Source organism: Naegleria gruberi (assembly GCF_000004985.1).
Source record: "Naegleria gruberi genomic scaffold NAEGRscaffold_9, whole genome shotgun sequence".
Lineage (NCBI taxonomy): Eukaryota > Heterolobosea > Eutetramitea > Acrasida > Naegleriidae > Naegleria > Naegleria gruberi.
This window is the reverse complement of record NW_003163318.1, coordinates 433,218-446,388: the sequence shown is the minus strand read 5'-3', so window position 1 is coordinate 446,388 and position 13,171 is coordinate 433,218. Positions and strand designations below refer to the sequence as shown.

General features: G+C 34.2%; 7 protein-coding genes across 7 annotated transcripts; 4 read left to right on the top strand and 3 right to left on the bottom strand.

The window, feature by feature from the left end:
- Nucleotides 1-627: 627 nt before the first annotated feature.
- Nucleotides 628-1,662, bottom strand: NAEGRDRAFT_46935 (uncharacterized protein; the record flags this gene model as incomplete). The annotated part of the gene is made up of 1 exon (XM_002680429.1): nt 628-1,662. The coding sequence occupies one exon, from the start codon at nt 1,660-1,662 to the stop codon at nt 628-630; it is 1,035 nt and encodes a 344-aa protein (XP_002680475.1).
- Nucleotides 1,663-1,786: 124 nt separating this feature from the next.
- On the bottom strand, nt 1,787-2,890 carry NAEGRDRAFT_46934 (uncharacterized protein; the record flags this gene model as incomplete). The annotated part of the gene is made up of 1 exon (XM_002680428.1): nt 1,787-2,890. The coding sequence occupies one exon, from the start codon at nt 2,888-2,890 to the stop codon at nt 1,787-1,789; it is 1,104 nt and encodes a 367-aa protein (XP_002680474.1).
- A 240-nt stretch (nt 2,891-3,130) lies between these two features.
- On the top strand, nt 3,131-4,426 carry NAEGRDRAFT_78715 (uncharacterized protein; the record flags this gene model as incomplete). Its single annotated transcript, XM_002680578.1, has 1 exon — nt 3,131-4,426. One exon carries the CDS (start codon nt 3,131-3,133, stop codon nt 4,409-4,411), a length of 1,281 nt encoding a protein of 426 aa, XP_002680624.1. The 3' UTR covers nt 4,412-4,426.
- Nucleotides 4,427-5,049: 623 nt separating this feature from the next.
- Nucleotides 5,050-6,084, bottom strand: NAEGRDRAFT_64244 (uncharacterized protein; the record flags this gene model as incomplete). The annotated part of the gene is made up of 3 exons (XM_002680427.1): nt 5,050-5,436; nt 5,476-5,970; nt 6,025-6,084. The coding sequence occupies 3 exons, from the start codon at nt 6,082-6,084 to the stop codon at nt 5,050-5,052; spliced, it is 942 nt and encodes a 313-aa protein (XP_002680473.1).
- Nucleotides 6,085-6,329: 245 nt separating this feature from the next.
- NAEGRDRAFT_64243 (uncharacterized protein) lies at nt 6,330-7,505 on the top strand (the record flags this gene model as incomplete). The annotated part of the gene is made up of 1 exon (XM_002680577.1): nt 6,330-7,505. The coding sequence occupies one exon, from the start codon at nt 6,330-6,332 to the stop codon at nt 7,503-7,505; it is 1,176 nt and encodes a 391-aa protein (XP_002680623.1).
- An 81-nt stretch (nt 7,506-7,586) lies between these two features.
- Nucleotides 7,587-8,753, top strand: NAEGRDRAFT_64242 (uncharacterized protein; the record flags this gene model as incomplete). The annotated part of the gene is made up of 1 exon (XM_002680576.1): nt 7,587-8,753. One exon carries the CDS (start codon nt 7,587-7,589, stop codon nt 8,751-8,753), a length of 1,167 nt encoding a protein of 388 aa, XP_002680622.1.
- Nucleotides 8,754-9,356: 603 nt separating this feature from the next.
- Nucleotides 9,357-13,096, top strand: NAEGRDRAFT_78714 (dihydroorotate dehydrogenase family protein). The gene is made up of 4 exons (XM_002680575.1): nt 9,357-9,581; nt 9,707-9,798; nt 10,096-10,308; nt 10,411-13,096. The coding sequence occupies exons 1-4, from the start codon at nt 9,432-9,434 to the stop codon at nt 13,070-13,072; spliced, it is 3,117 nt and encodes a 1,038-aa protein (XP_002680621.1). The 5' UTR covers nt 9,357-9,431; the 3' UTR covers nt 13,073-13,096.
- The last annotated feature ends 75 nt before the right edge of the window (nt 13,097-13,171 follow it).

The window sequence follows — 13,171 nt, the reverse complement described above, 5'->3', positions numbered from 1 at the left end:
CTTATTGGAAACACATTGATAAGTTAGTGTTTTTCGTTTTCCAAATCATCGGACCAGTCTTCATCCAAAGTCAATGTTGCCACATCATGATTGAAAATACTTCTCATACGAACGTGATGATTTTCTGGGATATCTCCAAAGGTATTTTCTTCGTGGTCTTCTGATTCCTTGTATTTATTTATGAGAGGACTTGCATAGGTAGCTGTATCTGTTTTGACTGTGAGAGTTTGTTGTGTTGGTTGTTGTTGATCAGAAGGTGAGGATGACATTTTTTGTGTTTGAATTTTTTGACAAGAGATTTGTGAATGCCAAACAAGTACTGTTTCAATCCCGACTCTTCACTTGCAGCATAAAACCCAATTTTTCAACACTTTCATTAATAGATTTTAATTATCAAACTGCATCATTACCTCTTTGAGAATTTAAACACAAGGAAGTAAACAAATTCATTGAGAAATCTCAATAGACTCATTTCCTTACTTGACTACATTAAAACTCTATCTATGGTTGTAAACGCTCACTGGTCTTCTATCCGTCTGTCAATAATTCTGTCAATACTTCATGTTCAACTCAACTACAATAACATATTGCATTAACAAAATCAATGTAGAAATCTTTGCATGATCTTTAATTTTGTTCATAATGTCTATTAATGTTTGATGTAAGAAATCTCTCAATAGACAGCCTCATTTCCTCACTAAAATTTTCTCCTTCATAATATTCATAATAAGGATCGTTTGGATAATACTCAAGCTGCGTCAAATTCTTCAAATACTTGCTCTCTATAATGTATCTTGCACCCTCATCTCCAACATATGCGTGGGTAATGTCTAAACATTTCAAATTTATCATGTTTGGGCATTCTGCAATAATCTTTACACCTTCAACACCCAATTCAGTATATTCAAAGTATAGATCAGTTAAATTCTTTGCATTATTACTGTTGAGGAATAGTTTGAATGGTTCAAGTGTAAAATCTCCTCTATCCAACATTATGGTTTCTAATTTAGTCAAATAATTACTTTCTTCTAATAATTTCATAACATCATCATTGGCAAAATGAGAAAGTCCAATATGTTTCAAATTTGATAGAAATGGACTTTGACACATACATCTCACTCCTTCAACAGGGTTTTCATACAAATTACTCAGATCAAGAAATGTTAAATTTGAAAAGTTTTCACTTTCTGCAACATATTTAGCAGCCAAATATGAATGTCCAGCCCAAAAAGCTCTTAAATATGTCAAATTCTTAATGTATGAACTCTTGCTCAATGCTTTGAATCCTTCATCTCCAATTCTCACTCTATCAATATCTAACTCGGTTAAATTCTTCAATACCATTCCACTAAACAAGGGTTCTACATTAATTTTATCATCCCAATCTCTAATGTTCAATTTAGTTAAATTTATCAAATTTTGTGATTTTGAAAAAATTGTAATCATCTCATCAGATACACGACCATGAATATAGAGTGAGTTGATTAATAGTGATGAGGTAAGATCCGATAATTCCTTAAATTTTCTATTACTTTCATCAATATCTTTCTCATAACCGTATGAGCCAAATTGTTTGTCAAATTTAAAATTGAGTGAAGTTCTAAACCATTCACTGGATACCATCATGACGGAATTCATCTCATCAAAATCACAAAACTGCATCATGTGAAAAATCATGTCAGTTGGCAGAGATTCTATTTGAGCCATTTTTTTAAAGTGTTAATGTGTTAATTTGTGATGGATACAGATTGAATTTGAATGATCATCGTCATCACCATTGGACAGATTAACATGTTACAATGAAAGAGCCCATTGAGCTACAGTAAATTCTCGTTGCATTTGTTGTTTTCAATTTCTTGAATTTGTCAAGTTTGTTGAATCCTAAACGTTTTCCTGAAACGAGAATATGATTGAAAGTTTCATCTTTCATTCCTTCTACTAGAATGACAGAATAGTTGGGACCACAACAAGCATCCAAAATTCTCTCTTCTAAAGCTTCTTCTTCATTACTTTCCAATAGAACTGGCCCAGGAAGAAACTTTTCCTCACCAATGAAACCACATTGATTTTCATTGTTACTTCCCATAACATAGAGACAATTATCTTGGCTCAATAGCAAGGTGTGGGATGCTCCGCAGCATGTCTTTCTTATTTGAACGTCTCCTCTAAGAATTTCCAAAGGAAGAGGTCTCTCCTCAATAAATCTGGGAAAGTCAATCTTGTCATCATAGGTTTCATGCGAAATTCCACATTGCATATAAGAATTATTTCCAAAACAAAATACTGAACCATCTTGATCGAGAATGGTAAAGTGATAGGCACCAGAATTGAGTGAACAAATGGTAGCAGATGTTTCAATGGTCAGTTTTTCAATATTTTGAACATTTTGATCTAGAATTGAGAATTTAAACAGTTCATTCTTCTGATTGACCAATAATCCAATCAAACCATTCACCTGAAATGTAGAAATTGCAAAATCCTTCACATTCTCCAATTCTATTTCACACAATTCCACAAATTTCATCAATTCTTCATCAATATAATAAATTGCAAATCTTCCATTCCTCTTTTCAATCAATAACAATAATCCATAATTCATATGAGTTTGCATTCGAAGTATTTTCTTAATTTCCATTGGGTTTTCAATTACTTTCCATTCAACAATTTCCTCTTCTCTTGTTTTTAAATTTTGAACAATAAGAGTTTCATCATTGGATTGATTTTTCACAGCTCCGAATAAGACAAATAAATTGCAAAAGGTAATTTGAACATCGAGAATATGAATTTCCTTGTTAGAATTTGTTAATTCAATTAATTTAAATTGATTATCAATTTTAATTTCATCAACAATTGTTTGAAAATTCTTTGGAAATTGATTCGATCGAGACATTTTTTACAAATCTTATTGAATCAAATTACTGGCTACAAATCAATTACAGGGAATTATTTCTCTATGAAAACTTCTTCCAAGATATGATGAAGCTGAAAGTTTTTCGGAATGTTGATGAACTAGAAATTCCGAAAAACTATTTAAAAAGTTGTGATGAAAAATTCGGAATTTTAATCAAAAAAAATACAACACAATTAATCCTTTATTTATTCTTCAATTTAATCAATTAAATCATAGAAAATGTCCTCCGAAGATATTGTCATGAATGATCAAAGTATTGTTGATGTTTTGGGTGATGGTGGTATTATTAAAAAGATTCTCAGATTTGCACCTGAAGATCAAGTGGATACACCACCAAGTGGTTCCGAAGTTACTGTTCACTATCATGGTACATTGGCTAGTAATGGTAACAAGTTTGATAGTAGTAGAGATAGAAATGAACCTTTCAAATTCAAGATTGGTGAAGGACAAGTTATAAAAGGTTGGGATGAAGGTGTTGCCACAATGAAAAGAGGTGAACTTGCTCTTTTCACATTGAAACCAGAATATGCTTATGGTAAGAGTGGTTCTCCACCATCTATTCCACCAAATAGTACCTTGAATTTCGAAGTTGAATTGCTTGATTTTAATGATGAAATGGAAGTTACTCAAGGTATTACAAAGAAAGTTTTGTCAAAAGGAGAAGGATGGAGAAATGCTGAGGAAGAAGGTGCTACTGCTGTTTGTAATTATAAGATCTATGAAGGGGAACAAGTTTTGGAACAACGTGATAATGTTACCCTTGTTTTTGGAGATGAAAATGTTGTTGGATTTGTGGAAGATGCTGTTGGTTCAATGAAATTGAATGAAAAGGCAATCTTTACTGTTACACATTTCAGACCTTGTAAATATCTTGAATACACTGGTCACACTGCTGAATTCAAGAAGGTTTTCGAAACTGAATTGATTAAGGGCACTCATACCGTTAAAATGGAAGTAACCGTGACAGCCATCGAAAATGAAAAGAATGCTTGGGAAATAGAAGCTCTCGAAAAGTTGAATCTTGCCGAATCAAAGAAGGAACAAGGTAATGAACTTTTCAAGAAGAATAGACTTGAACTCGCCAAGAAGAGATACGAAAGAGCTTTGAGATTCATTGAAGATGAAAAGCCAGACGATGAACCAGAAGATCAAAAGAAGAAGAGAGCTCAAATTATTTCTTCATGTCACAGCAATTTGGGAGCCATCTATGTCAAACAATCAAACTGGAAGTTTGCCATCGATGAATGTAACAAAGTTTTGGATGTTGATAGAGAAAACATTAAGGCATACTATAGAAAGGCTCAATCTTATCAATCTCTTGGAGAACTTGAAGAATCCAAGACTACTCTCGAACAATGTGTTGAAGTTTGTGCCAATGTAACTGAAGAAACTCAAATCCAATTACTTGCCTCTGCTAAATCATTCTTGGTCAAGATCAACAATGCCATTGCTGAACAAACAAAGAAGGAAAAGGCAATGTTTAATAAAATGTTCCAATAAATCATTTTTATTTACGAGGCACAAAGTCAATCAATAGTTTTTCTGTTGGTCTTAGTGTGACAGCCATTTCAACCTTCATGACATGACTTGGATCTGGAAGTTTGAATGAATAACGTCTAGCCAACTTGGCCAATGCACAAATTCCTTCCACAAGAGCAAAGTAACGACCAGCACAGATTCTTCCACCAACTCCAAAAACAGTAAATACAAACGGATTACTTTGAGGATTGTGGAATTTACCATCCTTAATAAATCTCATAGGTTTAAATTCTAATGGATCTTCCCAATATTTCTCATTGACCAAAGTATTTACAAAAGAAACTGCAACAATTGAATCTTTTGGAAGTGAAACACCATTACATTCAACCTTCTTTGGTAATTCTCTGAAAATACCAAAAGCAACTGGAACCAATCTCAATGTTTCATTAAAAACTGCCTTGACATAGTCCAATCTTCCACTTTCGTAATCTGAATAATCAAAAGTTTCTCTTCCTGTTTCTTCCACTAATTTATCCAGAGCATTGTGAAGTTCTTGTTGAATGTGTGGATTCTTGGAAAGAAGGTACAGTAGGAAACCAAGAGTACGTGCAGTAGTTTCATGTCCTTTAAAATTATTAGAAATACCAGTAGTCTAAATCCTACTTACCAGCAACTAGCAATACGAAAGCATTAGAAATCAATTCTTCATCAGTTAAAATTCCTCCTCCAGTTGAATTCTCTCTATTATTTCTTCTTTCTTTCAATAAGAGAGATAAAGCATCATCAGCTGACTCTTCTCCAGTCAATCCAGTCTTTTCCCTCTTCTCAATAATCTTTTTAATAACTTCACTGAATGAATCACAAACTCTATGGATCTCACCAACTGGACCAATTCTTAAATTCATTCTCAAGAATTTTGATGGAATAATTCTCAAAAAATCTGCCTTCTCCAAAAATATACTTGTCTTTTTATCCATAGTTTCTTCTCCTGGTTTCGAATGGAATGAATCAAGAGCATAACCAAAGGCAGCATGTCCAATTACATCCTATCATTGTAAGAAAAATCTATTCCTTTAAAAACATACCATTGTTAAATTAGCAAAGTCAACCATAACATCTCTCTTTTCCAATTTTGATTCAATAGCAGGAATCATATCCTTCTCAATAACTTGATCAGTAACCTTAGCCACAAGTTTCAAATTTGATGGTACAAAGCTCTGATCAATTAATTGACGATGTTGAGACCAAACCTGATGATCCTCCTCAGCAAAAACATTCGTTCCATAAAAGAATTCCAAGAAAGTTCTCTTGGAAAAGAAAGTTTTCTTATAAAGTTTTGCAGATTTTGTTGCAACTTCTTTGGAAAATTCAGGTGAGTCCACAATAATCAATGGCAAGTTGATAATTCCAAAAATGACCTTGTAATAATCACATTTGACAGTCTTGATGGTTTTGATAATGGTTTCTGGACTGAGGGTTTCGTATGGGTCAGAAATTATACCAGCAGGAAGGATCCATTTAGGTAAACGACTGGAAAGTTGTGGTGGAAGGAATTGAGTGATACCTGGCAAGTGTTCATACTATTTACAGAGTTTCTTATATTGTATGTATCTTTCTAATAAAAAAAGAGATACAAACAAGAGACATCCAGCAGGTACATAGACGAAACATAGCACGAGAGTGTTTAGAATCATTTTTTATGGATGGTTAAATTGTTGTTGATGGCGCAGTCAACTACAACCACTGCGACAAACAAAAGGAGAATTATGTTCAAGGATGAATGTTTGGCTTGTTATTGCGTGGAAAATTTCTATTAGCAGGTTTCAATTTGAATGATGAAACTGAGTTAATAATCACAGAAAAATTCAAGTTAAATATTTCCCGCCATTTTCATTTTTAAAAAATTGTAATATAATTATTAAATAGCAAATTAAAAAAAATGGCATTATTGGAAGGAGTACCCATTGATAATGGTAGTGATGATGATGATATTCAGCGAGCCTCCGATGGTGATGAACAATCCAATGAACAAGATGATTTATCTGGACCGAAGGAAGTAGTGGAAATTAGATATGCTTCCTATGATGGAGATTATTGGAAATCGAGAGTGAAATTAATAGGAATTGGATTTTTATATTTTGTAATATTGAATAGTGTTGTATTGGTGATTGGGTTTTGGGCTTGTCCGGATATTCAGATTTTTGGATATGAAATTGTGAATGAGATTTTCAAGTGGATGTGGTATATGATATTGTTGGTGATGGGATTTTTCTACGTATCCAATGTTACGGAGCAAAGATGTTTGTATAGAGAACTTGTGGTGGTGCAACAGAAAAATGTTCAGAATGAAGAGTTTAGTGTTGAGGAGTTTGGACATGTTTTTTGGATTAAGCACTTTTTCAAAAAGTTGATAGAATCTATAAGGGGAAGATCATTTAGAGAATTTTCCAAATATTATCTGCAAGATAGAGAGGGTACATGTAGTGAGTTGATTAATTTATTGAGCCCTAGATCTTTTAAACTGGTAGAAAACAGGAAGAGATCTAAGAAGGATATTTTTGTGTATTTTCCAATTTATTTAGTTGGAGTTATGAGTTGTATTGAGACATCTACTACATCAACAGCATTTTCCTACTTTTTAAATAATGGAATTTTCGTTATAGCTTATTATATTGGACTTCAATTCACTTATTTAGACAAAATTGAATTTTTACAATTATTTGGTGATAGAATTGCAAACTCAAATAGGTGGAAAGAAATTAGAATTTTTGAATGGATTGGAGTCTTGATATCAGCTATTGCTTTACTTGTAGTGATTGGTCTCCAAATATTTACTTTCATTACAAAATCTGGTATCGATATTTTAATTGCTTATGCACTTGGCTATTTTTTCTTCTTTCTGTTTGTTTCAATAGTTTACATTTCTCTGTCACATGTTAGAAAGACACATTACCTTCACATGCATCATTATTTTTTATTTCTGATTATTATTCCACTATTCAGATCTACTGGCTATTTCAATATTGGAACATTATGTTCTGGTCTATGTCTTGGAATATTTATAGAGGGTGTTAGCAGATGGGGAATGCATGGAATTTTAATTGAACGTCGATAGAGGTTATATTTACCAGTAGGTTCAATTAATCTATTTCCTTAGTAAAGTCGGTTGCATTCAGTTAGAAAAAATAACAATACAATGAGCACGACTTTATCCGAGGAATTATTGGATCAATTGGAGAGTAGAATACAGATTGCAGTGAAGCAAGCTCTTGAAGAGCAATCACCAAATAGATACTCTGATGACACTCTCGTTCATCTGAATGTTGGTGGGAAAAAGTTTACCATTCTTAAAGAGACAATAATTTACAAAATTCCGAATATTAATAAGCATCAAGATGATCAAGAAGAGTATTATCCAGATAATATGTTTTCCATCATGTTGGAAGGATCAATCCCGTTTACTACTGATGAGAAAGGAAGAATTTTTCTAGACAGAGATCCAACCTATTTTCCATTCATTCTCAATTATTTGAGAGCTTCTGGGTCGAGAAATCAATATGTTCTTCCCGAAGATAAATTAGCTCTGAAAAGATTATATTTGGAAGCTAACTATTATCAATTAGTTGGCTTGTGTGAGCATTTGGAAGAAATAATGCCTGAATTGGAATCTCTTGTCTCAATAGGAAGAGCATCTTCCTATAGATATGCTCCAAATAATGAATGCAACTATGCAAGTGGAATGAAGATATTCATAAGGACAAAGGTTTTGACAATAGAATTATGTGAAGTATTGAATTCATTTGTTGGAGTGGAAAAGGATAGAAAATGGAAACTGTTGTGGCAAGGATCAAGAGATGGATTTGATTCGAGGTCATTCCATTCAAAGTGCGACAATAAGGGACCAACTGTTACTATTATTCGAACCTCAAATAATTGCATCTTTGGAGGATACACAGAAGTCAGCTGGAATTCATTTAGTGGATATTCTCGAGATCCAAATGCATTCCTCTTCTCTTTAGTGAATGTAAATAATATTCCTTCAAAACATCCAATCAAGCACCATGCCTCCAGATATGCAATTCAAAATAGACTGGTAAATGGGCCAACATTTGGCTCTGGTCACGATATTTTCATTTGTAATAATTGTGATACAAGGCCTGACTCGATGACTTTTCCATGTAGCTATATGGAAGGAACACTCACACTAACAAATGATCAACAACAATCCTCTCAGACAGTTGCCAACAATGCATCTTCCTCAACATTGGTAGGTCAACCATTAGCTCCTTTTGATAAGAACTATTTTGCTGGAGGAAAGAACTTTATTGTGAAGGAAATTGAAGTATTTACATTAATGTATTAATGTAGAGACAATTAGTTCTGCCTTGTTGGTTTTCCAAGCAAAACAATATGCCACCAGCTGGTTTTTTAAATTGTTTAGCTCTTTTAAAAGTCTTAATAAAGAACTGTACAACTAACAGTAGGCACTATTTAAGGACTCAGTGAAAAAACAGCCACACCATATTAAAAACTATATTTGTGGAGAGTTGCTTTACTGTTTTGTTGTAATATTACGATGGGCAAACAACACCTTACTACAAAATATTTATTCTTGGCAACTATTGACACCTAATACCAGGAAATACTTTCTGTTTCATTCCAATGCGAAAGCTGAAAGTTGCCCTATTTCTCATCTATCATCTCCGCACTGAGCTTGTCATTACAAAATCATCATGAAATTGATCACATCAAAACTCGTCATGAATCATTCCACAATTAAATTTCTTCACAATCCTCATAGCTATCCGCCTGCTTTTTGCTTTGATCACCAACAGAAAGAATGCATTCTGTGACGACATTTTAAAAGTGATCCTTCACACAAAACACCAAGTGTTGCACACTAACAGAACTCAAAAAAAAACCCTCAAGTTCATCTGCTCTTTTGTGTTGTTTAAAAAATCTAATTGTACAAAAGAAAACTCAACACAAACACTACTATAAGAAAAAAGTGCTGCAATTTTGTAATAGAAGAATATAAAACATGGCCTCATCGACTAATTTCCTAACTCTTGGATTGGAAGACATTGAAAATTTAAATCTCAACCCAAAGATTCAAAAGTATGCTTCAGTGAGACCAAGCAAGGAAACTGAAAAGCTTAAGCAACACTACAAGAGAAATATTCCAATCAATGTAAGTGTTCCTTCTTTTTAAACTCAGAAAACGACAATTTTATTATCAATAATATTTTGATCAATTCAAATGATGTGATTGATCATTTCATACAAAACAACGCCAAATAACGAATCATCAAATAGACCAAACAATTAAAATATGATTTTAGAGACAACAAGCACTCTACATTGACAGAGAAGAGTGCTATCGTGGAAGCAAGCAGATGTTTAAAGTGGTATGTAATTGATCAAAATATCAAGACAGTTGTTAATATTTTCACAACTGTAAAATTAAAATGCAATAATTTAATTACCGTGATGATGAACAAACTAATGTATTTATCCTTTTTGATGCCTTCCGTTCACTACTATTGCTACTGTACCAAAATTCCACATCAATCCTTTGCCTGTGCAAAAAAAACTCTGCGAAATATTATTTTAAAATGGAATCAATTCACATTTTTGCACTTTTTACCTTTCAATCATCATAATGTTTGATGCATTTTGAAAATTGGAATATTTCATAATGATAGTGCTGACGCTCCATGTCAATCTTCTTGTCCAACTTCATTGGATATTAAGAGTTTTATTAGTTGTATTTCTACTGGAAATTACTATGGTGCTGCCAAGATGATTTTCTCTGACAATCCACTAGGTTTGTCATGTGGTATGGTTTGTCCTGTTAGTAATTTGTGTGCAGGAAGCTGTAACTTGGCTGCTACCGAAGAAGGCCCAATTAATATCAAGTAAGTTGTTAAATTTCACCATGATTTTAACACAAAATACATTTATTACCAATATTTGTGTAATGCAATTTACTTTCAATAACAACAATCAAAAAACAATAGTGGTTTGCAAGCATTCGCAACTGATGTCTTTAGAAAGATGAAATTGAAACAAATCAGAGACCCAGATGCTACTCCTCTCGACAAATTACCAGAATCATACAAGGCCAAGATTGCTCTCGTTGGTGCAGGTCCTGCCAGTATTTCATGTGCTACTTTCTTGGCTAGAATGGGTTATCAAAATGTTACCATCTTTGAAAAGGGACAATATGCTGGTGGTTTGAGCACTCAAGAAATTCCACAAAATCGTCTCCCATACGAAGCTGTTGAGTTTGAAGTCAACTTGATGAAGGATTTGGGTGTTAAAGTCGAATATAACAAGGAATTAGGAAGAGATTTCACTGTTGAATCACTCAAGAATGATGGTTATGAAGCCATCTTTTTGGGTATTGGTCTTCCAGATCCAAATAAGGAATCAATCTTTGACGGATTGACCCCAGAACAAGGTTTCTACACCTCTAAGGATTTCCTTCCAGCGGTCATGCAATCATCAAAGGATGGTATCTGTGGTTGTAAGGCATCAAACCAAAAGCTTCCAAAGTTATATGGTAAGGTTGTTATTTTGGGTATTGGTGATACTGCCCTCGATGTTTATGGTTCTAGTATTAGATGTGGAGCTGATAAGGCTGTTCTTGTTTTCCGTCGTGGTTTCTCTGAAATGAGATGTGTCGAAGAAGAATTTGAACCAGCCATGAAGGAAAAGTGTGACGTACTTCCAAATTGTTTACCAAAACAAATTATCATGAAGGATGGCAGAATTTCTGGTATCGAATTGTACAAGACTGAAGTTGACTCTAATGGTAAACTTGTCATTGATGAAGATCAGTTCATCAGACTCAAATGTGACTTTGTCGTTTCTGCATTTGGTTGCACTTTGAAGAGTGAAAATATTATCAAGTCCCTTTCACCTGTTGCTGTTAATAATTATGGTAGAGTTCCTATCAATAATACAACAATGGAAACCGAAGTCAAGGGTGTTTTTGCTGGTGGTGACTTGATTGGTAGTGGTATGACAGTAGAGGCAAGCAATGATGGTAAAACTGCATCTTGGTACATTCATCGTTATATCCAAGAAGAATTGCATAAGGCTGATAGACTCTCTGATGCTCCTCAACTTCCAAAGTTCTTTACTGAAGTTGATAAGGTTGATATTTCAGTTGAAGTATGTGGTGTCAAGTTTGAAAATCCATACGGTCTTGCTTCTGCTCCACCTTGTACTACTGCTGATATGATTGATCGTGCTTTTGATGCTGGTTGGGGCTTTGCTGTCACTAAGACTTTTGGTTTGGATAAGGATTTGGTTACTAATGTTTCACCAAGAATTATTCGTGGTTCAGTCACTACAAACAGAGGTCCTCATCAATCTGCTTTCATGAATATTGAATTGATTTCTGAAAAGTCTGCTACTTATTGGTGTACTGCTATTACTGAGTTGAAGAAGAAACATCCAACTAAGATTGTTATTGCCTCTATCATGGCTGCTTTTAAGGAAGAAGATTGGAAGTTCCTTGCTACTAAGGCCGAACAAGCTGGTGCTGACATGATTGAATTGAACTTGTCTTGTCCTCACGGTATGGGTGAAAAGGGTTTAGGTTTGGCTTGTGGTATGGATCCATATCTTGTTTTGAATATTTGTAAATGGGTTAGAGCTGTTACCAAGATTCCATTCTTTGCCAAGCTCACTCCAAACGTTACTGATGTTTTGCAAATTGCTACTGCTGCTAGAGATGGTGGTGCTGATGGTGTTACTGCCACAAATACTGTTTCTGGTTTAATGACTCTTAAACCTGATGCGACCGCCTGGCCAGCAGTTGGTGCCAATAAGAGAACTACCTACGGTGGTGTCAGTGGTAATGCAATTAGACCAATTGCTATGAAGGCTGTTTCTAAGGTTGCTAAGAACATTCCTGGTTATCCAATTCTTGCTACTGGTGGTTGTGACAGTGCTGATGTTGCTTTGCAATTCATTCATGCTGGTGCTTCAGTTGTCCAAATTTGTTCATCTGTCCAAAATCAAGATTTTACTGTTATTGAAGATTACATTACTGGATTGAAGGCCTTGATGTATATCAATGCTCATCCTGCATTCAAGGGTTGGACTGGTCAAACTCCACCAGTTGTAGAAGAAAAGAAAGTTGGTTTGCCAAGATTTGGTCCATATGAATTGAAGAGAAGAGAACTCGATGTCAAGGAAATTGAAGAAAAGGGAGTTTTGACTGGTAGACATGAAGATAATATGCCAGCTGAAATTGAACAAGTTATCAAGGTTCCATCCATTAACGATGTTGTTGCTAAGGCTGTTCCAAGAATTGGTTCTTGGGGTGAATTGGATCCAAAATTCGATCACCACGTTATTGCTGTCATTAATGATGACAAGTGTATCAATTGTGGTAAATGCTACCTGACTTGTAATGACAGTGGTTATCAAGCCATTTCTTTCGATAAGGACACTCACATTCCAAAGGTTAGTGATGACGATTGTACTGGTTGTACTTTGTGTTACTCTGTTTGTCCAGTTTTGGATTGTATTGAAATGGTTCCTCGTAAGACTGAATACAAATCTCAGAGAGGTATTGCTCCAGGTGAATTCTCACAAGAAGCTGTTTTGAAGTTTGCCAGTTTGTATGATTCAAATGGTTCCCTTGTTTCTGATATGCACGAATAAATTGTTTATAAATAACCTGATTTTTGCATTAGTTGAATATTTTCATTTTGTAAAGGTAATTTTTCTCTTGTTAATAAATAAGAGATGAACATTGGAATT

Coding starts and splice junctions, on each gene's coding strand:
- NAEGRDRAFT_78714 (XM_002680575.1), top strand. CDS start 9,432: ATGGCCTCATCGACTAATTTCCTAACTCTTGGATTGGAAGACATTGAA. Junction 9,582..9,706: donor AGAGAAATATTCCAATCAAT/GTAAGTGTTCCT, acceptor ATCATCAAATAG/ACCAAACAATTAAAATATGA. Junction 9,799..10,095: donor GCAAGCAGATGTTTAAAGTG/GTATGTAATTGA, acceptor TCATAATGATAG/TGCTGACGCTCCATGTCAAT.